At 40.6% G+C, this 27501-nt stretch overlaps 1 protein-coding gene across 15 annotated transcripts in view; it reads right to left on the reverse strand.

The window, feature by feature from the left end:
• The window catches only part of RBFOX1 (RNA binding fox-1 homolog 1), a 1114622-nt gene extending 1090832 nt beyond the window's left edge, over positions 1–23790 (reverse strand). For all 15 annotated transcript variants that reach the window (XM_039560092.1, XM_039560085.1, XM_039560084.1 and 12 more), the window contains exon 1: positions 23545–23790. In XM_039560092.1, the coding sequence (XP_039416026.1) occupies positions 23545–23775 (231 nt within the window). In that variant the 5' untranslated portion in view covers positions 23776–23790. The remainder of the gene's footprint in view (positions 1–23544) is intronic.
• Positions 23791–27501: the final 3711 nt, after the last annotated feature.

Below are 27501 nucleotides of genomic sequence, written 5' to 3' on the forward strand. Positions count from 1 at the left end.
CACCCAGGGACTGAGTCTGTTTGAAGCTTCCAGGTCTTAAATCACACTTCAAATTTTAGAGTGAGCTTCACTGTGTCCCTAAATACAAGTCCTAGGAAAGAAATGTCGGAAAAATATTGTCCCAAGAGTTGATAACCTTCAGATTTTCTGTTTTGTTATCCCTGGATCCAGCTGAATTATTTAGTCATTCCATACAACACAATTACTTCACAGCAAAAGAAAAAAACCTCATAGAATTAAAATACTTACTTGCACTACCAGAAGTAAAGCAATTTATTAACATCAGGTCATTGGTTAATATTGGACTGGCTTTCCTTTCAGTGGGGGAAGTGAGTCCTCATCCTTTTCTAAGGCACCTGCAGGAGGAATCCCTACCCACTTTGTCTCCAGGATATCACCTTGATGTGATGCTGAGGAAGTATAAAAAGGGACAAAATTATGTAACATCCATTGAAACCTCAGTGTTTAAACTCCCTTCTGCCAGAGCTGTAGAAAAAAATGCAATTTTTATTGAGCACTATAATCCAATAAAACACTGCAAAGGCTCTGGCACTGCCTTAAGTCATAACTTATGTATGAGTAGGAAGTCAGGTTTTACACCTGGCTACAAGTAGGTTTTTCCATAGGTTACAAGCTTTTTCCTTTTAATCTAGATTTTAACTTACCTTTTCTGCAGGTAAGAACTTCATCCAAAGATTGTTACCTAATTAGGTAATAAAACCCTGTCTTACTGTCAACAGCAATGAGGCTCCCAAATATATTTGAAGATCTGGAGCAAATTGACTCAGAAATACAAAATCATCTCCTTTCCACTGAGATTTTAAACCTCACATATCAAGATCACTTTTGAAAATATGGCTTAGGTTTATTAATAATTTAGATTTCATGTGTTTATAAGTGAAACATAAACCATATTATTATTATTAAGTGTTGGCTTTAAACCCAAATATTTTGTCTCCTCTAACCAAATACAAAAAGCTAATACTGGGTTTGAAAATTCCTTTTGCAGAAGGTCTAATTTATGGGGATGATTGAATGGCTTCCAGCAGCTTGCATCACGCTGTACCTGATGAAACACAGCAACTCAGCCATACTCTGTGGCAAGAAGTCTGCAATAATTGGTTATTTTCCTGCTGACCCATAAAATATTTCTGCTACAAACACTATGTAATCAAGTTTTATAGTAATGAGTCTTCCCCTAAGAAGAGGCTCGATTTCACTGCCATGAATAGCAAACAGCACCGAAAAATGTTGTGGTAAGAATTTATCAAAAAGGCAGAAGTAGTTCACCCTGTTTTCTCAGCATCAACCTGTTCTAAAATTTAACGAAAAAGGAAAAAAAACTTTTGACATCTTTTTGAGCAATCCCCAATGAAAATTCTCCACTATGACACCATAGTAAGCACATAGGAAGCATAAAACAGGGAACTGTCTGCCACTGAGCTGTTACTGAGTTTAGAAAAGTTCATCCCAGGGAAAACAGCCCTTCCCTTAAGGAAGGCATGGCCTGTAACACCACCCCTGCTCTCCTGCACTGTCCCTGACCATGGTCTATTAACTGGGCTCTGGTGGCTACAAAAACCTGCAGTTGCCCTCTGTACACAATTTTGGTTCATCTCCCTGCAGTGCCTCTCCACTGCAGTATTTCAGATGGATTTTCCATGTTATCATCCAAATTCTATGCTGACTCCAAATTGCTTTTCCTTCCAAAATGTGCAACAATGAAAGCCCCAGGTTATGGAATAAAAGCAAAGAGGCCGAGGAGTGACTATCAAATGATCACAATCTTTCCACATGCATTGCCCCACTCCAGATTTGGAAATTAGGTACTTTAATTTCCCTTTTTTAATAAAAAACTTCTCGAGTGTGGCAGACACTTGAAGAAGTGTCTGCGGAAAGTGGGAGGGCTCCCCTCAGAAGACACCATGAGTCAATGAGCTTTAGGGCCACAGCAAGTACAGATCTATAGAAAGAAATGAAATAAAATCAATGCTGCTCTGTCAAAGCACAGGGGAGCTGAGGAGCAGAGCCTGCAGCCTCCCCACAGCTGGACTAAAAGCAGAAATACACATTTCCAAGGCTTCAGGCTTGAGCAGGATGTGCTGACCCTGCTCTTACCCTCTGCCCTCTTTGCCCCAGGCTGTGCAGTGGGCAGTTTATGGACACAGCGTTCCCATGGGTCACACACCCAGCAGCCCCCCGGGGTGTCCAACAGGCACCTCCTGCACTGACAGTTCTGACCCTGCAGTGAAAGGGCACAGCCTGAAATCTGCAGTGGTCATCCATGACATTTAGTCACTATTTCATTCTGCTTTTAGTCTTCCCTTTTTTCTGAGCCATGAGTTGCCTTGACTTTTTCAGAGAAATGATTCAGCAAGGACAGCACAGGCTGTCTGTGACAAGGTAAATCACAGCACTGGGCTTCTGTTTCACACCTACCTCTTCAGCCCATTCTACTTGGACTTTCCCAGTACCATGCAGACCAAAACCCATTCCAGATGCCATGATCAGCAGGGAATAATGGGAAGCAGCATGCCAGGCTAGGAAAATGAAAAAGAATGTTATCCCTGATCTTAGCAAGCCCTCTCTTATGGCAGAGTTTGGACTTCTGAGAGAGTGTGCAGGTGTGCTGCTCCCTGAGCCTTTAGTGACCACTGAATACAGAGTGACAAAACAAGAATGCCTCTCTCTTGACTGAGATAATTGGGCAGTGATAAACTCAAGCTGTTATCACGATGTTCAAGCTTGTGGAAATTGCACTGGTCAAAGAAATCCTGCTTAAGAGCAATGTCTTGGGCTGAAAAGAGAACTTCAGGAACAACCAGGTGACTCCAGAGCCTCTTTCTTGTCCAGGATAGGGGAGAGCCAGATTCAGATACTTTTCCAGCCTTACACAAGTTTAGTGATTTATATAATGTGTGACATTTCCTGCACAAAGGAGTCTTGGCTTGCAATAGGTGATGTGTGGCATTGCTTGGCATACAGATATGCTCATGTACCTGACAGGAATTAAATAAAACACAGACCAAACTTGGACTTCCTGCTCTTCAGATACCAGTTACTGATTGCTCTGAAGCTCACCTATCCCTGCCTGGCTTTAATTCAGAAGGAATACTGGAGTAAGACTCCACTACATTTCAAAAACCAATCTGGAAATTTAACATTTATTAATGACCATATTCTAGACAGGGTAAATGTCTAAGGACTCTACAGCCTTAAGCCACAGGACTTGGGGAAACTGGGATGGAAGCAAACACTGGTTGCTTTCGCATGCTGGAGTTTTTTGTTGGAATAGTAAAGGATTCTTCAGGAACTTTTGAATTAAGGAATGATGCATGTTACATGACCCAGCAGCCCCATGGCTACACAACTGGCACCACCTCAGTTTAAATTCAAGAAGATTTCAAGGAAATTTTAAGTTTTTTTTTTCCCAGAGTAGAAGCTCATTTCCCATCTAACTTTAGTATCAAATTTGACATTCAGAAATCAGTAGACACTGTAGCATATTTAATCCAAAGTGACTTGGAAGCATATGCTGCCTCTTTTGATCACCACTCCAAAATTGTTTTAAGATCTCAAGACTTACACTGACAGATCTTGTCCACGTCCTGCCCATATATTTTAAGAATAAGAAGCAGCAAAATCCAGCTAAATCACAGCAGAGAAAGGTAACAATACTGGGGGAAAAAAATGCTTTAAATAGCAAAACAAACTTTAAAGCACATTTTTCAGACTCAAGAAACAGTAGTTTTCTTTAAAAGGCAATTTGTGCATTATGATAGAGCCAAGTAAAATCGACACCCTTTTTGGCATAGTGTACTCAAAAGCCACTCTGTCATATGTATTTTTCACTACAAATGTTTTGGTTTTTTTTTCTGAATATATTAATTCTGGAGTTATTTGCATTACAGCTACAATACAGCATAAAGTTCCAGTATTTAGAGGCCAGGAAAAAGCTCTGAGGGCAGCACTACGATTTTTTTTTTCTTTCCAAATATTTCAGAGTCATCATTGGAATCACCTGACTTCCCAGAGCAACACAACACAGTCATCATTATTTCAACTAATTCAACAGTGTCATAAGTATTTGCTCAGTGACAGATATGTGACCAAGGGGAAGATATCAATCAAGCAAATGAGCATCAACCTGGCTACCTTGGAAAGGGACTTTATGCAATTTCCACTGCAGACATTAGGGCTGCTGAAGTTTCAGGCTGAACAGATTAGATTTGCAATTACACCGCTCATTTCCATGAGGCAATGAACCATTTGTGACTCCTTGTAATTAAATCCCTTTCAAACCACCCTATCTTTGGATTCCTTCTACAACAATTTGCAGGGAGTCCCCTCCAAAGCACATGGCCAGTGGAATGAAAGGCTATTTTCATCCCAGTGATGTAAGTCACATCAGCAAGTGCTTCAGTGTTTCTGAAGGAAGACAATGGGATCAGTGGGTCATTAGCAGTAATTAGCTTTGCTCTAAAGATCCACTGTCTGGGCCTTGCTATTTGCCAGTGAGAACACAGCCAAAGTCAGGAAGTTTTCTAGATCAACAGGCATAGATATACACTTATTTCTGTTTAAATATCTGTATTCCCAAGACATAAAAATACCCTTAATTCAGCCTCCAAAAAATTCAGCGATGGTCATCATTTGTAGCAACCCATAACTGAAAAAATACTACATTTTAAATACATGTCTAATGTTGTCCAATCTAGGACTCACTGTGGCAGAACAGGAGGTTCCTATTGACATGGCTCAAACACAGCACAAGCAAGAATGTCCAATTTAATGAATTAACAAACTTAGCCTGAGACATCTTAACAAATGCAGACTATGAGAATTACACAGAGGATGTAGATAGAGCAGCTCACTAATTATAGAAGATTATTTGGTTTGTTCCACCAGCATTTCCACAGAAAAACTAAATTCAGAGATGTTTCACGTCACTGAAAGAACTCATGGAAACCTTGAATGCTCTTAGTTACAAAACAGGGTGAGATTTGTTTGCCTCTGTGGTATGTGGGTATATGAGGCACATTCAACACAGTTTAATATTCACTTAAATATATGCAGTAGTGTCTACTGCTGCTTCATTATTAGTTCAATATTGACTAATTAGCAGCATTTAAAATGCAGGTGAAGTGTGATAAAATGGCAGCTGCTGTTCATTTTGTGCAGGTCAAACACACAATTCAGTTCAGCTCCTAGACCACACTGCAGAGCAGAACACAAGGAGCAATTATTTTTGGGTCACACCTCCTCTAGCACAGCACTTCAATTACATTTAATTACTTGGTGGTTGCATACCAATGAGTCAAAGCAAGATGTATTATGATGAAAATATATTTCCATACGTACTTTAACATTTTCCAGCTCTTATGTGCCAGAAATGTAGGATTCAGGCTTTTGCAGCACCTAGTGAAATATCTACACTTATTTCTGTGTAGATACCTGTAGTCCCATGACCTAAAAATACCTCTAATTCAGGTTGAGGGCCGGTGATATTCAGAAACTAACATGAAGTGGTCTGATGCTCCCAGTTCTATACAAGACAAGAATTCTTGAACCACAGAAGACTTGTTCACACCAGTCTTCACATCACTGCAAAGAAATAGTAATGCAAGACCAAAAAATGCTTCTATTGTCATGTGCAAAGCCCAACACTGAGGAGAAGAAAAATAGTCTCCTTTAAATTTTCCTCAAAAGAGCAACAATGGGTGTATAAATGCAACAAGAATCTCATTACTAACTTCTTTTGATTTTGTGTTAGATTCAAAGTACCTGTTATATGAGAGCCACATTTAATTGCTAAAAAGAGGATTTTGCAGACACCACCCCCCCCAAATGAATACTAAATAGCAAGGACCTAAAGTGACTTCCCTACTCAACTGCAGAGAAAAGAGGAAAATAAAGAAAAAAGGGAAAAAAAAAAGTCATATTAAAACCAGAGATTTTATTTGCACTGACTTTTAAAAGAAAGTATGGTCATGTCACTCAAAGAAAAAACAAATCATGGCTCAAATGAAACGTTTGCTTAATAACACAGTGAATGTCAGCTATAGATTTCTGCTGCAATATTAAAGCTGAGGGGAAAAAAATAAACAGTAAATCTCCAAGCATTATTACTCTGCCAGAAAGTACACACACTGAAAAACAAAAGTTCTAAGAGCATAGCTGACTCACCATATGGCAATTCCAGTGATACCCACAGCCTGATGGTGTGGCCAGCCTCCTCCACTTAGATCTCAAAATTCAAGGCAGACAGAATATCTGTGAGCCTGAAGTCTGGTCTGAGACTCTAGAAAGAGCTTTTGAACCTCACTAACCAAATCAGATTTGATCTCTGTTTTCATAAACTACAAGGAGGGTTCAGTACCACTGAATCCTTGCCATTTTTCAAAGCAGTATTTTGATAAATTACTTCTGCTAGGAATGGTGCAGTTGCTTTCCAGAAATCAGCTCTTCTGCATTTTGCCCCCCTAGGGAATAAACTGCAGCAAGGGAGAGGGGTTTGGTGACACTCCCTGTAGTTCTGCATCTAGGATTGGCCTCCAATTCCCTGATAAGAAAGGCTTGAATGTTAGATCTTATAAACCTATAAATTTCCTCTATAAAAGTGGGCCATTTAGGCTGTCTTGCTGGCCAAAAAATAATAGATTTCTCAATGGTCAAAACTGCTATTAGCCTGCAGTTCTCTCTGAATAATAGGTCACACTCCCAGGCATGTTCATTTTCCCAGTGTCAGCTGAACAAGGATCTCAGGGAAGATCTGTGTCAAGCAAGGAGTAATTGATTTGTAATCTTGTTTTCCAACAGGGCACAGTTTGCTAACTAGATTCTACAGGCTCTATAAAGTGCAGAGTAATAAACTTGCCATTTTTATGACACAGAAGCCATTAATACACATATTTGCATATTGTTAGACACCTGAGGAACAAAGTGGCTTCATAGATCAGCAAATATTGAAAGCAGGTGGTATTTCTATGATCATCTAATACATCATCCAGTGAGCCCAAACCTGTGTGAGCCCACGACACTCACGATTCATCTCATTCACCCAGATGAGTTTTAGCACAGCCAAATGCTCTCCTGCTAACTGAGTAACCAGAGATTAATTTCAACCTGCTGGCAGATGAACACTAAACCTGAAGCAGCCATGCTCTCAGACATCATCTATTTTTTGACAGCATTGCCAGTGCTGTGGAGGGACAGTTCATTTTGCCTCTAAATGTAACAAAGAAATCAATCCAGTAGGCAGAGAGACCTAAAGGAACTTGGAAATGAAGACCAAAAGCTGCAGAAGGCAACTACTTAGACAAGGCAGAGAGCAGATTTTAACCACGTTTTGAGCGCAAGAGGCATTTGCATCAGTTTTTAAATAGTGGAGTCCGGGAAACCATCTCACCCAGAGCCTGCTAAAGTTTTCCACCAACAAATTTCCTGGTATTATTTCCCACACACACTAAGCATGATCCAAAATACTCTTCCTTAGAACCACCCTGCTGCAGTTTCAGACTGGTACAGGACTTTCTTCACTCTGCCTGCGACCCAGAAGGAAAAATCAGATTCTGCTGCAATGTGCCCAAGATTCGCTCTCCTCTCCATCAGAGCAATGAGAAAGGCACTTGACTTCAAGGATGAGATCACAGCCACCCTATTTTAAAGTAAGGTTTAGGTACCACTGATTTAAGTGGAACTTACCCAGTGCTGAAAAGCACAAGTGCTTTCTGAGGCCAAACCAGAGCCTGTGTGTGAAGAGCTGTATTCCCTTCCCTCTGTGACCTTACAAACGTGCCCTCATTAGGAATGGAGAGCCAAATTAAGCTGTACAACCATGTGGAAGAACAAAAGCAAGAAAAAAACCCACTTAGAAACACCTTTCTGACACTGTAAATAGCACAAAGGCCGGCAATGCACAAGTTAGGGAAAACAGGGGTGACCATGGAACTTATGATCAGTTTAAAAACCCTATTAACACTCAGTATTTCTTAAGCATGTAAAGGTCAGACACTTTCTGTAAATGAGGCACTGCTCAAGAACAGCAAATTATCCCTACTGCCCCTGGGGGGAACAAGTGCACAGCCCATGTCAGGCTCAGTACAGGAGGGAGACCCAGCACACACAGCTGCCACCACAGCCTGCCTGAAGAGGATGGACAACCAGGACCTAAGGAACTGGGGCTTTTTTGGTTTTATCTGATTGATCACCATTTTTTAATTAATTGCTTCTACATACATTTTATTCCAAAAATCGGTTTTCAAAGGGTTTTGGTTTGGTTTGTGCAGCACATTGTTTTTTCTCTTTGATAAATGGAAGTGTTTTACTTACACAGCAGAAGCCTCAAAGAAAATGTAAAGAGGTTGGGGATTCTGTCTCTCAAAAATGTGCTATTACTGTCAATTTCTTTTAAAAATGCTAATAGCATCTGGTTCACCACTTCACAGATGGATGGAGCCTCTTTTATGAACATGAGGCCTGTGCACAGTGAGCCCATCAAGAGCTCACACAGGTAGAGTGCTGTCTAAAGAGCAGGCACACACCAGTAATTTGGTGTTGAATAAGTTATGTCAAGACTGTCTTGATGTAACAGTTCCAAGTGTTTACTTGAGCTTCACAACCATCTAAATCTTTTATAATGAACAATGCAAGAGGAGAATGAAGAACTTATGCAAAATGGACATTCAATCTTAATCTCAGTAAAAATTAAAATTTCTCTTCAAAGAACATTCCATATAGTGACAGGAATATTTTAGCACTTGTCATCCAACCCTGCTCAAAAAAGAATATTAAGTCAAATCTCTATGAAGTGCACGAATTCTTCCTGCCTCAAATGTTCTTAAAGCTCCTAAAATTATTTTTTAAGTCTACTGAAAGAAAGTAAAAGCTCCCCACTTAGTGCCAGCAGCTGCACATCCCAGGTTTTGCTGAAGTAGGAAGTGAGGCCACCAGTGCTGGGAGCTCACCTGCCTGGCAAGCCAGAACTCAAAAGGTTATTGATAAAAAGGATAAACAAAATCATTTCCACAGTAAAGCCTGATCTGGAAATCCATTTAAAACTTCCCTGATTTAAAAGAATTTGCTTTCATCAATGCTTCTAAGCTTCCAGTTTTTGAATCAAGTCTCTCATTAACATTTTGGTTTATTCTTTAAATTTTATACGGCTGAAGTGATGGAATTATTTCAGAAACTCAGCTTTACTAAAAATTCAGCTTTTAATTTACATTCTTGTGTAGCAGCTTATATTCCTATTTGCAGTCTTACAGACAAATCTGTCACTAAAATATCACCCAAACAGCTTAAAACGTAGAAGTTAACAGAAAAACTGGATCTAAAATTGCGACTTTTATAATATGATTGAAGGCAGATTCATGATGTGAAGAAAAAAAAATAGGTTTATTTACAATTTAATACTTGGAGTTGGTAATCCAAGAGTAGCTTTATGATAAATCCTACCTATTTCTTAGAAGATTTTGTGAGTTTCCATATATATACACACACACACACTTTTCTCATGCTAATTGTACAAATTCTTGCGTTTCTTAATGTTAATCTCTTGGCAAATTTTATAATGCTTAAGGTGACATTTGGCAGTTGAGTCCCCACAGACACAACTGTCCTCATTCTTACAGAAACTAATTTATTTTTTTTCCCCCCACAACAGGTGTGGCCCAAAGAACATGATAAGTGATAGGAATCAGCTTCAGGATTATTTAATTCCTTTATTCATCAAAGCATGTAGTGCTGGCTACTTTCTTTTCCCACTGCAGCCTTCCAGCATTTACAGTGGGAAGGTAAAATGGCTATTTAGTGTTGATGATAATAAAGCAAAGTAGAAGAAAGCAAACTGACACAATGTAATAGAAGCAAGCTTGAAATTTAGCTCCTTAATCACTCAAGGAAATTAAAAGATTCATATCTTGCAGATGAACAGGCCACAGAGGTACAAAGCAAGTCCATTCTCTAATTAGCAGCTTTTTCTTGCAGCTCCCCAAGTCTCAGGTGAAAGCCAAAACCCTGGAGAGCTGTGCTGGCTCCTGAGCCCCAAATCCACTCTGCAAGAGAGGGACACGAAAGGACAGGGGATGCTGAAGGGAGGGAGGGAGGGAGGGAAGGAGGGAACAAGAGCGAGTCATAGGGGATTCCTAAATACCAAGACTCTAAAAACACCTTCAGAAAGGACAGAGAGAATGAAGCATTGATTTGTCCCCTCATTGAAGGCAATGTGATAATGGCCTCAGCACTTTGGGTTTCAAAGTTCCTCGTGTTATTTTGGGATGTGACCTGTCTATGCAGATGCACAGTGAGACATCTTTTATCAGCTCTCACACGTCTCTGTGTCTTGCTGCCAACCTCTCAGGCCACTACCATGCAACAGCATCCAGAATTCGGACTGAACAAACCAGGGAGACTTTCCAAAGTACCTATCTCATAAGAGGCAATTCTAATTCTCTTAGTTCATTTAGCAATTACAAAATCCTGGTACACGGATTTAGGGCCCTCCCCGCCCCAGGCACTGAAGCTCATTTGCACTGCCAGCCTGCCCTGTGAGTGGAGCTCACACCCACACATCCGTGTCAAAGTCAGCAAGAACAATTCCATTATCTGGGTACGTTTTCCAGGGAGCAATTTGTTCATTCTCCCTACCTGTTGCACATGTTGGGAAATGTTTGCTTGGAAACATCTCATCATATCCTGCTTCAGGTCTCGTGTTTTATAGTTTCTGACCATGTTCTACAAGGCACCTCGTGCTACAAGGGGGAAAGGAGGTGGCTTTGCTTTATGTTGGCTGTTTCATCTCCATGAAAACTGCGAAGGAATCTCCCTTAAGCCTGCTCCTAATCCATAAACTGAATGAACCCACAACAAAAAAACTTATTGGCTGCAAAATTAATTTGAGAAGGAGGGGCAAAGTTAAACACTTTGATCTGACTGAGACGTTCCCTCTCTAACACCATTTTCCACATACGCTAAAATCCTGTGCCTGTATTTGGCACCGAATATAAGATGCAAGGCTGCCCTTGGTAATTCTCCCAAAGACATTCTTAGAACACCCACAGAACTGAAAACACATCCGACCTCCTGACAGGCAGGAGGGCACAAACCAAGAACTTGTTACTAAGAAAACAACTCATGATAAGGGAGGGAAACCTTCAGGGAACTGCAAAAGCAGTTTAGCTCTTCCTTCTCAGCCTCACAGGAATTCAATTCCACACTTCATCAAAGCCACCTGCTACATCTTTCCAGGACAGGGCAGACGTAGAACTGAGGGGCTGGCACAGACACCTGCATTACAAAATATCACTTTCCCAGAAGATGCAGTTACCTCAATCCAGATCTGCGTTGCTTTCTCACTGAATATGTTTCTAGGACTTTAAACAATGTTAATACAGTTCTGTATTGCTCTGTTTGAGAGGTGGATTTGGTGCCTGGCTCAAGCCACCATTCTCATCTTGATTCATACCTCAGGAGCTCCTAATTCATACCTTGAAGTGATGATTTCCTCCCCAAGAAAACAGAAATCCTGCTCCAACCACAGGTGTCCTAATCAAGCTAAAATAGTCTGAGAATAGCTCTGGGCATTTCCTTGTAGGCTGCAATAAACTTAGTTCCTTCTGCCTCACGACTGGTTCCTAATTTAACACCAGCATGATGAGAGACAGGACAGGCATGGAAACAAATTTAGGACCATTCCACTTAGTCTGTGTGGCTTCTCAACATCATCTTTCCCCCGGTGTGTGTAATTTTGCAGAGATCTTTGCATAAAACTTGGGTGGTTTAAGTATTCATCAGCTCCTGCTGCTCCCTTTCCACCCAAGAGCAGAGCACCAGCCCTGACACTGCAGCAATCATTTCCACAGTAACTAATTGCAAATCCAAGCAGAGATTGTGCCTCCAGGTGAGGGACTAGCACCAGGAGCAGATTAGTCTTCAAAATGCCATTTTCATGCAAATGCACCATACAATAAAGAACAGAAAAGAATTAAACACAAGAAAACAGACAGCACAATGTGTTTAATGTTCTGTCAGTTCTGCAGAAAGTATCAGGGGGCTTAAAGTTTTGAGCTATATGTAAAAATCAGATTCTGGCTCAGATCTTGGGAGATTTAGGAAAATCCCAATGTCACTTCTGGAGGTTTTGCCCTCTCAGTTTAAGTGAAAAGAGAAAATGTCTACTAGGTGTTATATAGGACTCAACCAGCTTCCTTAAGCCAAAACTAAAGGAACTCAGATACTGTATTTGCAAATCAAACTCTGCTGCAGTCATACTGAAAACTTAATTTCAAAGGTGCGGGAGTCTGCCTGGCCTTTGCAGGACTTCCTGGCACTGAATGAGAAAAAATTTACACTGAATATGTAAAGTCAAGCTTGTACCCTCAAGCTGTAGCTTATCAGCCCTTCAGAAGAAATTGGGCTTTTATTATCAGCAATACTAAACACATTTCCTAGATTTACACGGACCTTTCACCAGAGAAACTCATGATACTTTTCAAAATAAGTTTTAGTCGAACCTAATGGAGATGTGCATGTTAAACTTCTACTGTTAGTGCTTAAAAATGGCTAATCCTAGAATATGAGAAATTGAACTACTTGCTTTATGTGATGCAACTAATTCCCAGAAAATTCTACTAAGAAAGTAATTTTTGGCGTCAGGGGATCCTTGACTGAACTAATATAAGTACAACTAAAAGCAAGGAGATTTTAACTTCTAAGTCAAAGATATAGAAGGAAAATCACCATGCAAAGGGAGAAAACAAAACATTAGTCAGATACAGAGCCACATCCTTTTTTGTGACTTCCTAAAGAAGAATGGCTCTTGGGACACTACACACTGGAGCACTGACTTCTGTCATCCAGCTGCAGAACAGCAGCCAGTGCCACCAAGGTACAGCTGCAGCTCTGCACATGACAGACAGCACAAGTTAAACACTGCAGTGAGAGGCAGATTATCTGAACATTGTCAGAGACCAGGCAAAGCTGCTTAAATAAAACCTGACATCAGCACCAGTGAGACACAGGTCTCATCCTCTGCTGGCGTGGCTTCAGGGACCCATTTCCTTGGTTTCAAGGGAGCACAAACAGTACCTTTGGATCTTGAGGAAGAAGCATCAAGGGCAGTGAAGCACCTTGGGAGCTTCACCACAATTCCTTGAATTAGTTCCCTCTCTTCTTGACACCTCTAAGAAAACCCTGTTTTCTTTGCCCTGTCTATTCCCTTACATTTTGTCTGTATTCCCCCACCAGCCAACATCATCTCTTCAACTGAAAGGCTTTACTTCATTAAAATACAATTACTTTGTGAGGTGAAAGCAGTGACATTTCATCAACCTGCCTCCCAATCCCCTTTAAGGTCTCTATAAATAATAAACTGCCTTCATAAGAAAGGCTGTTCAGATGATTTTTATATCATTTATTACAGATGAAACTTGAAGTTTTTGATACTTGAAGCTGTTGAGCTCTTGTCTGACACTTGAAGCACTTCACACCAGATGCCTTTGGAATTGCTGAGCTACAAGGCCCTATATAGAAAGTGGGTGCTTGTTTTTGTGAGTAGAATGGTCTGGATACTGCCTTGGGCCAGTTTCAATGTTGGGACAGCAGGGAGAGCTGGTGTCACCTCCCTGATTTAACAGTCCCAGTAAGGGGTACACAAATGTCCATTTCTTTGAAAATGTTCCTGATCCTATTGCTGAGTAAATAAATAAACAGTGTGCTACGAACTATCCTGCTACAGACTTGGGATCAGTGATCTCTGCCATCTGGAACCATGCTCTACACCCCCAGAGTGTCCATTCTCCTGCTCCCACTGCTCTCAATTTTAAAAGCTCACACTAAAGAGGAGCAGAAAGAAAAGATCGGTGAATTTTCAAAGTCCAAGCAATCTCTTGAGATGATAGGGAACAGATTTTACACCTTGAAAGTCAGTATTTTCTCCAGACAACAACTCTTTAGCCCAAGGAGTGGGATCAGTGGTTGAGAAAGTCAAAAGCTTTTGTTTACAGACACATTTTATTTCCAGGATTCCTTAGGTCAGCATGCCAAAATTAGACATTAATCAAGTAGGGTATTTTGGACTTTGGGCTCAGAAGAAGAAAAGTATTCCTGGCAATTACTAAAACTGATGCACTACTAAAGTAGCACCAAGGATGTGCACACATCTGCACAATCACATAAAACACACATAACCAATTCCATTCTGCAGCCTCTCTCTCTGAACACTGGCAGTGTTCAGATCTCAATACTGATTTAGTAATCTCTAACAGCTGCTTCAGAACCTGCAGATGAAGGGCTGAGGAGCAGCACATGAAAGAGCCCCTTTCCTTTAGCAAACAGATTTAAGAGCACCTTAGCAATTATGCAGCTGGTATTTAAAAAAATAATCTTCTTTAGCAATTTAAGTAATTGCTCATTTTACAAAAACAAGCTTTAAGAAAGTAAACAGATAAAGGGATGCTATCATTTGTTTATGTGGAGTTCTAATGAAGACTGCCATTAGAGAACTGAGTAACTGGCATGAAATACCAGGAATTGTTGATATTTTTTTATCTCTACTGGATGGTTTAAGCAAAGATCTTACTCTGTGGAATTATGTTTTTTCCCCAGTGAAAAATAAACAGAAAAAAAAACCCCAGCACAAAATCATGCCTCTGTCCTCTCAGCACTAGCAGGCACTCACTCTTCTGGGTTTTCTTTCCTCATCTTACTTTGGTTAAAAGCTTCCCTGCTAACAACCCACAGTGCAGATACCCCCAAGGCATGTGCACTTAGCAGCTTCCTTCTCTCCAGGTTAGAGACACCACACAGGGGTTTGTGCCACAGTTACCCAAACTGACCTGTGAGCTGGGAAGATTAAAGGTCTTGGAAAATTATCACTGGGGCAAAATTCATTTGTCAACAGATAAGATATTAATCTAGTTTAGATTTTTTGGCTCTGTTACATAATGAAGTTTTTGGGTTTTTAGTCCCAATTGAGCAGCCACTCTGGAGTGCTAAAATACAGCTCCAGATTGGTTTATGTGCACAGCTACACAGGACACTTTAAAATGAATTAAAACTGAGCACATAGAGGAAAAAAAACCAAACAAAAAAAATAAAGGAGCAGGAGCAGTGTCATTCCAATTAAGATGCCTCTGCAATTAACATCCCACAATGATCTGTTCTTCTATGAATATTATTCAGTGGGTTTTTTTCCCCTCTAGTGAATTGGAGAAAGTGGGTATGTATAAATCAAGGATTGGTAATTTTCAGACAATTTAATTCAAGTTGCAGTCATAAATTCTGGGCTTGTCTGACCAAAATACACTTCCATATGGACAAACACAGAATGTTTTGTGTCATTAGCAGTTGTTGGTAAATGAACCTGGAGCCCAGGCCAGAGCAGTACCTAAACCACTGATATATTAGCAGGGGACATCCAGCAGAATCAGCTTTCTGCAAAAATGTTGAACTTGCAAAGAGCCAGCGAGGGCACAGATGAATTATTTCAGATGGGGAACACAGACCTGCAGGATGGAAAACAAAGCACAGGGATCCAGATGCTTGGCTTATCCAGGAGGAGGAGATGAGTTTATTCCCATCATCAAGTCAATAACATCTGGTGCAAAAAAACTACTCAGGCTGGGATGAGAAGTTGGGAAAATTCCAACTCCAGGCAAGGATTTATATTTTTATTCTAAGAATAGTTATCTACAGCAAGAAATTTTTCTGGACACTTGAGGAACTGTCCATGACCTGAAGCCTTTAATCAACAGTGGCTGTTTTTTAAAAGATTCCATGTTCAAAGAGAATTTAGGGAAATAGTTTTAACTTTTATCAGAAACCAGGGTCTAGCAGTAAATTCTAGCCTTAAAATCGAAGGAGGATCTATACATGAGTGGCCAAGAACACCAACCTTTATGTAACGTGTAACACAACACTGGGTAATTAGAAGAAAATATTGTCACATCACCAAAAGCTATTGTGCCTGCAGGAGCTGGAAACCAGCCTGTAGTGAGAGAAAGAAATTTCATCCTGCTGCTTTTCCAAGAATCAGTCTTTTTTTTAGAGCTAATGCAACAGCTTTCTATAATATCATTATTTATTTTAAATTAAGTAAAAAGTGATTAATTGCTCAATCAGCATTCTTTCCATTTTATATAGACTCTTGTAATTCACAGACAGTTTCTAAACATAACAGTCAATGATTTTGCCCTCTGGAGACAGTGAAAAGATTAGGGGTTTTTTTGCTGAAATAAATATTTTAGTGAATGAAAAAAAAAACCAACCTCTCAGCATCTCAGAACAGATGTTACTTCCCCAGTGTATTATTGATAAGAGTGCTCAATTTCCATTTAGTTATGGCCCAACTCAAGGAACTAAGGCGGTCTCAGTGTGGTGACTTCATCATTTTACATACTAGATCCACTTGTTTGTGATTAGCCTTCATTTTGTGGAAAATAACGCTCACTGAAGATAGTACACATTGAATGCACAGTAGAACTCAGCTAAAACAGGAATTTACCACACTACCCACAGACATCAAAAAGAATGGATACTTTGGGAAAACCTGTTAATTTTTCACCATCTCATTATGATTAAGGGTAACCAATATCATCAAAATAATCACAGGAGCTGGGGAAATGCAGAGCCCTTTCAGTGCATCTGTTAATGGCTGATGCTGTGTTCTCCTTGCTCAGCTCTTCAAGGGAAAACACAGAGGCCTGGGAAAACACAGAGCCCTTTTAGGTTTGTGCCAGTGGTGGCTGATTCCATGGTGCCCCTGCTCAGTTACTGAAGGCCATTATGATCCTGCACAGTTCTTGCTATAAAGCCTTGGACAGCCACAATCTCCTCCACCTTCCCACTTGTCTGTCCAGTTACCAACTCAGTAAAGAAAGCTCTTTTCATGAAATGAGGGACCAGAGTTGTGTCACTTCCTAGGGATCCTAAAGCCACATCCCTGTGCAGGAGGGCTGACATCCAATATATTGGAAACACACAGGATTGAAAACAGCAGGTGAAAGAAGAATAGATTGCGTAAGAATTATTGTGCCTAGGAATCTTTTTCACTTGAAACACATTTTGCTTTTCAGACTGGGATGAAAGTATCCAAGAGAGGGCAGACACTTATCATTGATTTGTGAATCTTAGATGGACCTTTATTAATTAAGTATCAGTACAACTAATTGAGAATTACTTCATTATCTAGCACTTAGAGTCAAGGATACCAGGCTAAGTTACTTCAGTGTTGCATTTTCCTGCACCAAGCTATTTGAAGTTTGCTGGCAGTGACCAGCTGGCTCACAAGTATCTTAAGGTGCCAGAAGGAAAGAGATCAGAACACAAGAGAGCCATCAAAAGCAAACGTTCTGTATTCTGAATTTAAAGGATAAGATCCTTCCTAATGTAGACAAGGCTGTCTATAACTCCTTGGGCTGTTTAAGAACTGCACAGTGGGCCAAGTATCAGAACATCAGAACACATTAAGTGCATTCCTGAGGGAGAAATTACATGGGTGGCAGTGCAGCAGATCCTGCAGCCTAATTTAATGGAACAAAATAGGCAACTCTTTAGTAATAATGCATCCCAAATGAGTCTGAACATTGAGTACTCCACAGGAAAAGGAAAGCTAGTGAGGCACCAGCCTGATTCCATTTTCAGTTTTTGCTTAGCTTCTGGGGCTTGCTCCTCATTGTTGTGGTCCAGGCTAATGACTAAGATGGCAAATATTAAAAAAAAAAAAAACCAAAAAACCAAAAAAACCCCACCAAAGTAAAGTAAATCATTTTATTAATCTCTTAATCACAGAGACTTGAAATAAAGATATTTTTCATGGCTGACACTGGCACACAGAAGGAGAAAGTGTAGCAAGTAAGAGCAATATATAAATATTTTCATTTCATATCTTCCCTAACTCAGCATAGACCACAAATGCCTTCTTGTGTACTTTGGAATACTTTAATGCATTTTGGTTGTAGTTTCAATCAGAAGTAATATTCCAATCACTCTACAAAAATTATAATATTAGGCAATTGATCACTCAAATTGGGATAGAAATGCTCCATGAATGTTCCTTATCAGTGAAATTGAACTTCCAGTGAGTAAACCAAACTGGCCAGCATTGCTCTTGGTTGAAATTGCTTGTTGAAAACAGGCAGTTATTTGCTGAATTAATTTAAATTTCCCTCATGACAAAATAATAGGATAATCCACACAAGGCCTTTAGTTTTGCATACTTACCCCCTGCCATCCAGTCCCAAGAGCTGCAGGAAAAATGGCAAAACAAGGTCATTCAGAAGGGTCTCTTTCTGCTGCCTTTCCTTGTCTCAGGCAATTCTTTACTGCAATTATTCCTGCTCAGGCTGCAGTGACATTGTTTGCAGACACTGTTTACTGACACCAGCCAGAGGTTAACAGGAGGATGAATCAGTTTTAGGGAGAACATTTTCCATCAACTCGTTCTTGTTCTTGGATTCAAGTCCAAGCCAATTTCTGATTTATCCACACCTTTCTACCAAAGGCTGCCTACTTTGATTTAGCAAATATTCCTGTGGAAGTAACTCCAGCACCTTATATCAATATCATCACTGACTTCTAAAGAATTATCATCTCCTTTCTTCCCACCTCCAAGAGCAAATAATTGTGTGTCTGTCCTGGATCACAGGATTTGATTGTGTTCTGAATCAAAACAAAAGCAGTAATTCCAGCATCTATCACAGTTTTCCTAACAAATCAATAGATTAAATCCTTAAGTTATCCTCTAATTAGGTAATCAGATCCAAAAAAGGAAAGAGAGGAAAGGCAGATGCAGACTGCAACACGTTCCAAATGCCATGCTCTTCAAAACACTTCAAATCTATTGTGCTCTCTTAAAACACATCTATTCCATAATATCTGAGGACAAAAGGAGTTCAATAGATTGAAACATTTTTACAAAGAGGAGAAAAAAAAAGAACTAAGCCACAGCCTTGAGAGCAGAATGGTTCAATCTGCTTAGAACCTTGAGAGTAAAAAACCAGCACCTTGAATTGGACTGTCAGTCCAGACAAACCCACCATTGCAGCTTCTCCCTTTCCAAACACGTTTCCTCTTTAAAGCAATATCTACAAATGCAATCATGATCACAAAGCCATACACACACAAAGAAGGTTTTGTAATAAACCAACTGTAAGGAGCAAACAAATGTCCTAAACCAGAAAATCTTTATGAGAAGCTGCATTAACACAGTGTGACCTTGTGTGGCAATGCACAGAAAGGTCAAACTGTCACACTTCAGATCCAATTCTTACACTTGATTCTGTTTTATGCATGTATTTAATGAAAAAGCCTTGAGTTATTGAGTCAAAAATTACTTTAACCCAAGCTAAACATAAGAGATAATAAATGTATATTTCACTCTTCAAGATGAACACCATTCTCAAATTCAGTGCCTCCTAATATCTTTGTTATTTACCCCAAGCACTTCCAGGACAGCAGCTCACACTGAAGTTGCTGCAGTGCATCCAGATGGGGTTCAGTTCCTACATCCTCACCTGGTCTTGACAGAGATTTTCATTCGATACCATGAATCCAGACCCATCCTTCAAACAAGGGAATTTTATCTTGAGCTGTAGCTCCAAGCTCATATTTTAATTTCTAGAAAACCCTTCCTCTCCTCCTGGGAAACAACCTTTGAAATGATCAGCTTTCCAATAAGTGTTTCTCAGCTTTCCAAGGTGTGTTCTTCTACACTTTAGGAAAACTCAAATGAGTTACTCCAAGTAATGGCAAGGTTCAATTTGTTCTTTATGCAAAGACAAGGACATTGCATGGCATGTCACATCTCCCCGTCTGAACTGGATCTAGAATTCTATTAACAGCTGAGATTTAGAAGGCCGGATTTGTCACATGATACAAGTTTGGTGTAGTCAATTCTCCAGAGCTGATCACCAAAACCAGTTTTCCCCTCGTACAGAAGCATTAAGAACTTTCTCAAATACTTTTCTCACATTTTCTTTTACAACATGACAGTCCCAAAACTGAATAAAGATGTTCCTTCTGATGTTAACAACAAAAAGTTGCATTTTTTTTCTTTGCTGTACTTCTACCCTTTCCTCATTTCCAAATATTCACAAAGGCAATTTAAACAAAAACAATTAAAACAGTACCTTAATTCAAAAAGGCACTAAAGTCATTCTGAAAGCTGTTTAAAAGGTAATTCTCAACATGTCTATCAGCCTGGAAAGCAGTCAGGACTTGCAAGTTTAATTCTTCATATGCTTCCTATTTCAGTAAATACAACTTTACCCTAATTTAACAATTTCCAGTGTATGATCACAGGCAGGGTGACAATCAGCCCTGTGGCATCACGGAGCTGACAGCTGTGGGTGTCCTCCAGGCACACAAGGGGGAGATGGAATTCTCCAGAGACCCTGGTCAAAGACTTAGACCCAAACTCTTGGTGAGAGGTAGTGACTCACCAGCCCTTCCTAACGCTAACTCCCCACCGTCTGCACCAAACGAGGCATTTCTCAAGTTGAACCTCACTACAAAGACTGCATCCCCTTTGTTTGAACCAACGGCTTCGTTCTGATGCTCTGCCAGGAAGAAACATTACAGAGGGAAAAATTCCATGGCCTGAGACTGTGTGATTCACACCTGCTGCGAGCAGCTTCCTCGCTGCAAATGAAAGCAATAAAAAGAGAAGGCAAGAAGGAAATTGTTTTAATAGATACCTAAATTAACAATTACAGTTTCACCCCAGGTTACCACATTAACCAGTCACCAGCACTAAGTGAAGGAATCAGTCCAGGTTCTGCTGCCAACCAATTGCTGGCAAATGCAGCCCCTCATTCCCAAGGCAGGGGAAAGAGCTCTGTCCAGTGGCACAAAGTTCCTTCTGCAACCAACTTGTGCCCAGCAGCAGCTACTGCTACAAGCTCAGGATGCCAAGGAAATGCCCACAACACTTCAGGAGCATAAAATATACATGGTGTCTGCATTCTCCATAACCCAAGATTTCATAAGAAGTGGGATAATGAGCTGGAGCAGCTGACCAATGTAGATTTCTTTCTTCTAAACCCAAGAATGGATGTTGAATGAGGCAAACAGCACTGGAATAAACAGAGAAATAGCACACACACTGGGCTGGTTTTTTATTACTAGTCCAGAAATGAGTCAAAGCCTATAATTTTTTTAAATGTCCTTCTTCAAAATGGAAGACATAATGGACTATTAGGAAACATTCCTCCAATGCATACATTGATTACCCATACCGCTATGCCTATAAAATAAAGATTCTTCTAAGCACAGAAATGAAGTCATCCCAGTGTTTCCTAAGGGCACACAGTCCATCTTTTCCAGCAGCTTGCTCTCTACAAGGTGACAGACACTTACAGACATTGTTGAACAAGCTTTTATTGCTTTTACAAAAAGTTTTCTGTTAACAGAATTTCAAGTGTCACATAATTAGTTTCTAATACTGCCTCCAAATCAGACAGACAGATTTAAATAGGAAGGGGGACAAAAAATACTGGAACTTTATGCAAAATGTAGTGCAACATCCCAAGCAAGAATCCAATCAAGTGAGGGGAAAGAAGAGCTTAATTGAGCTTTGATGAATTTTGAATCAAATTCAGTTTAATTTAAGAATTACTATAAGAACAATTATTTTATTATATATAATTACTATAAGAACAATTATTTTATTATAAAAGCTATTTAACAGTTGATTTTGGGAGAGACAAGCAGTGAAATGATTGCTCATTAACAGATTTGCTTTGTTAATATTTTTAACAATCCCCTGACGAAAAGCTAGAATGTAAAGTTGGAGCAGCTATAGCAGGTCCTTGAAAGGCCAAAAAAAAAAAAAAAAAAGGACAGGTATTCACCAGCAAAGAACTTTGCTGCAGTAGCAGAACAGTTATAAGGGGGTCAACCAGGCCTCACAGATAGGGCAGAGCCCAGTGATTCAGGTATGCATCATTCTTATATATTCTGCGTTGATCCCTTAAAAGACAAAGTAAATTTATTCAATTGGGGCTCATTTTTCAGTAACTTCCTAATTAAGTGTTACAGTAAGAGGTACCATCAAAAAGACTTTTACCCCAACTCATAGTGATGCTCATTTCTGGATATTTATCATGAAGTAGAACGGATTTAAAACCTTTACTCTCAGGTAAAAAAGAAAACAAACAAAACAGACAAAACAAGGGTTATATTTGACCAATTAACTTGCCTGTATTTTGCATTTCTTTTGGGGAAAAATAAGTCTCTGCCAGAAGTGGTATAAGAACAAGAGTGCTACTTTGCTGTCTGAGAGTTAAAAAGAGCCCACCTTCATAAAGCATTGGAAACCCAAAACACAGACCAAAGTGCATCTCTGTGCAGTTACATGGCTTGATAAAAGAGATTTCTGCTTAGAGAAACAAACCAACCTTCTACACACACTTAAATACTTTTGTAGCTCAGGAAAGCTGTTGCATTTAGAGATGACCTTCCACCAAGAACAAACTGAATAAACTGTCTTTCAAATGATTTAAAAATGAAATTGCTACCGAAACGCTGAGCATCTACTTAGCTCCTCATTTGAAGAAGCATGTCTAAATTCAGGATATCAATCCCAGAAGAGAAAAAAAAAAAAAAAAAACAAACCAAAACAAAAAAAACAACAGAGTTCAGAAAACTTCTGGATAAAATCAGTGCACTGAAATCTCCAGCAGCTCCTAAGTGAGCTCTAAAGCCACACTCTCACTCTATGACAACTCAAAGTGGAAACATCCTACACCCAAGACATTGTTCCCACCACCACTCCCCCTGCACTTCTGACTGAGGGAAGCAGCCAGGATGTGTCCAGGAGAAGCACCTGGCCCGAACTGCACCATGAGAGGAAAAGCTTCAGCTGGCTGGGGAGCCGTATGTTCACCCCCTCTCCCCCGAGTTTTCTGCTGTGCCTCAGGAGCCTGCTGACAGGCACAGCAGCTGAGTAAATAACCAGGCAGGAAAGTTAACCTCGTGTAAAGCTCTGGTAACGCTGGTATTTATACAGGCAACTGCTCGGCAGCTCTTTTTTAGCAAAATCTCACCAGATGAGATCGCTAAGCACCAATTCTCCTCCTCTCCTGCAGGCTCTACCCCCATCCCCAGCTGTAAAATTGTGCTACTCAACATCAATGCAGTTGAAAGTCTGAATGGACAGACCGATAAACGACCCAAAGTGTCCAATTCAACACACCAATCCTTACCCAGTTTCTTAATGGTTATAGGGAGCTGAAAAGCAAGTTCAGCAGTTAATATTCCTTCCCCCCTCTCCCCATGAAAAACGAAGTCACTTCTCTGGCATATACAGCTTGCAAGCAGCTGACAGCGAGAGCCAGATATAAATACACACTCCTGCACTAAAAAGCGTGTAGCCAAGATCAGAAATTAAAGAGGACCGTGCTTATGATCTCAGCGAGATGGGACACTCGACTGCATTTGTCCTGCTCTACTTGATGCCCAATTACCAACTTCAGGATGACAAATAATTTCAAAGGTAACCTCCCGGCCCTTCCCCCTTTCTCTGAGCCGCTGAAGATCCTCACTTACACTTTTGCCTTCACCACCTCCTTCGGGCACAGGTTCTTCTCTGCTTGAGCAAGGCATTATTGCATCTTCTGCTGCTGATGCCTCTCTGTCCTTTCCACTGTTTCCTCCTTCATTCCCCAGCTTCAACCTCTTTCCCTCAGGTTGGGAATCATCCACATCCTCCCTTCTTATCTTGCCATCTCTGCCTCGCTGCTTCCCCGCGTCTTCTGGGCTGCCGCAGGAATTTGACATTTTCAAAGTGTTACGGACTTTTTTTTTAAAAAAAAAAAAAAAACGGGGGAGGGGGGGGTGGCTGCCGAAGTTGCCGTTTTGAAAGGGATTTGGCTTCCGAGAGCTCTGATGTGCTCTCGCTCCTCTTAAAAATTTCGGTGCTGTGCAGGATTCGGGAGCTGCTTCTCTGCCGCCCTCTCCTGCTGGCTGCGAGCGCTCCCAACCTTCCCGCGGCTCCAGCCCTGCTCCTAAGGAAAAGTAATAACCTTTCCTGTATCGATTATATGCACTATGCTGCTGATGCTTTCAGCGCCAAAACCCTTGGATTTCTTTTCTCCCTGATCCACGGAAATTGGCTTTCCTTAAAGTACAAAATATTTGCTTCACCGTCTTTAAATCCAAATTTACCTCTGTCCCCAAGGGATGCTGTGGACTTTGGTTATATACTGTTAGTGATGCCAAGAGTAATTACCCATTAAAATGCAAAGGTGGCCTTAACTCCAAACAGCTTCTTTCAAAATAATTTCATTACAGGTTTAGGGGTTTTCTTTATAAGGGTATCCTTACTTTGTAAATTAACTTTGTAAATTGACTTTGCGTCTTCTAAACCCACATTCCACACTGACACAAATTTCACATAACATTCTGGTCCTAGAGTTGAAGGGATGAGATTAAAATGAGATTAGGGCAACCCAACAGGACAGTTTGGATGTTCTTTTTGCTCTCTCAGATAACTTATGAAAAGCACCACCACACATAATCAAAGGTTTGGTGCAATATTTGAACCGTTTAAAAAAAAAGTAACCAAGTTCTTTGACATGCAGTGTGCAGCATGCTGCTCATTCTTCCAATACAGAAGGCAATATGAAGTAGAGGCCATTTTTAATTTAAAAAAAAAACCAATATGAGTTCTGTTTTCTCACTCTTAAGCGCTTGTAGATTTAAATGGGGCTCCTTAGGTCTTGCAGAGGGAAGTAAATCCCTAAAAAGCCCTCTGCATATATCTAGATATGTTCCAATCAGGCTCTCAGGGAACAAGCTTCAGGAGTGGTGTCCAGCCAGGTGTGGACAAATTCATTGAGTCAAACTCCATTATCTGCTGTGTCCAACAAGGTCTGTCAGGCCAGAATCTTAGAGGGAGTTAATCTGTGTCCCAGCACTGATCTCACTGACATTATGAAGTGGGTTTTAGTTTGAGCAAGTACAGGTGTGTCAATTATTCAGGAATGAACAAAGAGGGGAGGAATCTTAATTGGCTTTGGTCATTTGAGACACTCCAGCCAGATCCACAGGAGTTCTGAGAGACCTGAGATATCTGCACACCCAGAACTGGAGACATTAAATATCTGCTGAATAACACTGACTGTAACAAAGGGTGGGTGTTGGCCTTCACTAAACTGGCAGCTGAAAATACTTTCAGAGCTGGATGGACACAAACCAAATGGGCTCAGCAGAGGAAAAACAAATCTGAGAGGTTTTTTAAATGGTGCTGGATCAAGCATCTCATGCCTTGTAACCTGCAGTGGTCAAATTCCACAGCTTGGCCTTTGACTTGGAGTCATGTCCACTTGTGATGAGCCTACAAAAGAAACTTGCTCAGCTAATGAGTGATCCTCTTCAGTAAACAAGAGATTGTCAGCCAGAGCACAGCCAGACAACTGCTGCAGGAAGGGTTTCACCCTGGCTGAGCACAGATTAATACAGGTCATGCCCCACTCCTCAAACCCACACATCCATGTAGCTCAGGAGGAAAGAAAGCCATTAATAATCACCACTCAGCATCCTCATCAACAGCAGCAGCAGCGACCCACAACAGGGATTTTCTATGAAACTTACATCCCCTAGGCAGAACTGGTGACTTCGAAAAGTCCTTCACCCTCTTTGCCATACTGTTAAAACACGACCCACCCTTTCCCATCTTTCCTCCTTCTTGAAGCTCCTGAAAGAGTTACACAACTGTTTGGATCATCTCCACCAAACTGCAAAAGCTTTTCTTATTTCTAGTGCTCATTCTCCATTCATAAATGCTTTTTCCATCAGACAAGTAATTTAATCCTTTGTTTAGTCTTTCTTACACTTCCCATCCTCACCTAAAATACGGAAAGACAGAAATAATCCTGAAACTAAAGTGTTGTTTCTGCTATGATGTACCTCAGGCTTATTTGCACAGTAAACTGCTTCAATTTCTGTTGGAACATGTCTCCATCCAGAAGTTTGGTTTCATGGAACTCAAGTGCTTGGCAAGAACTTGCCAGTTGTACCAGGATTTTGTTTGTGTTTGAAGTGGAGCCAGGCAGCTGCTCAGGCTGCCTCAATGACCAGTCCAGCCACACACCCAGCAATGTCTGCCAGGTACTGCTGGGTCCTTGCACGATTCTGTCTCCAGATCACAGGCAGAGCCAGCTTCTTCCAAACCAGAAAATAAAACACCCACTTCCTCATGTTTGAAGCATAGCCTCTGGTTTTGAAAGAATGAAAATTTACAGAGACAGAGAATCTATCTTTTGTTTCTAATAAAAATCCAACATTTTTTAAATGCCAAAATCTTCATGCAAAGAAAAGGAGAATTGGCAAGGCAAGAAATAAATTCTGTTGGTATCAGAGAGAAGGTTGGTCAGGCCTTTGCTTCCTGTTATTTAGCACACAAGTACTGTATGGCAGGAACATGCAGTCATTGTTTTTGTGTTTCTGCAGGACAAAAGCTTTATGATGTCAGATGTTTCTCCAATACATCAGCCCACCCATGGCTTCATGCAGGGAGCTCACTTCAGGAGCAAGGTTCAAGTCTTTCAGATCATCATAAATTTCAGACATGTTCAGCCTCCTTTTTTATCCTGTATGATACATTCCTTGCTTAATATCAGCCTGATTTACTGTTTCACCTCCTGACCCTTTAGTGTAAGGCCTTGCCTCTTGGCCAAAGTCCAACCCTTCTCTTCTTCCGACAGAACTCACTTTATACCTAATAAGCAGTTTTAGAGTCAAGTCCATGTTGATTCCCCACAGAATCCTTCACAGAACTGATGCTGAGCCAAATAAAGCCATTAGCACAAGTCACTAAAATCTGAGAGGCCATTAACCAGGGAGCTACATCAAAGTGAGTAACAAGTACTCTGAGAATTCAGGAATCCTTGCACAAACTGCTTTTGAGATATTTCTGCTTGAAATCACTGCTAAAATAATGCAGTAATACCAACAACAAACCAGAACAGCCAGATTTCCACAGGTATCAGATGCAACACCACTCTCAGCAGTCAGTCCAGCTCCAACCAGCACCTCCTCTTGGACTTTAAGACACACTAAATGAAATTAAATAGGGATGCCGAGACTCAAACTGAGGGATATTTCCATTTCCTGTGCCCAACAAAATACTGAAACAAGAAGCAGCTGGAGACACGATGGGAACTGTGCTGCTTCCTGCAGGAAAGCCTGGCCTCCTCCAAGCAGCACCCAAAAGCCATTGGGATTGGGATACAAGGAAGCAGGGAATAGATAGAGGGGTTTTTAGAGGGTTTAGGCAGAGGTGGAAAGTGAGAAAATGCCTGCTGACTGAGTCTCATGAGACTTAGAAGTAAATAAGCTTTATTTTATTGTATCTACTTGACAAATAAGCAACTGAATTATCAAGGACCGTGGTTTTGGTTCAGGGGTGAACATCCCCTGCAGGATGCTGCATTATTTGGATCCCCCTTCACCTCTCAGAGTTGAAACTCAACAGTGTTGGGCTCTTGCAAGAAAACAACTCAG

The sequence above is a fragment of the Corvus cornix genome, chromosome 14 (genome assembly GCF_000738735.6).
Source record: "Corvus cornix cornix isolate S_Up_H32 chromosome 14, ASM73873v5, whole genome shotgun sequence".
Lineage (NCBI taxonomy): Eukaryota > Metazoa > Chordata > Aves > Passeriformes > Corvidae > Corvus > Corvus cornix.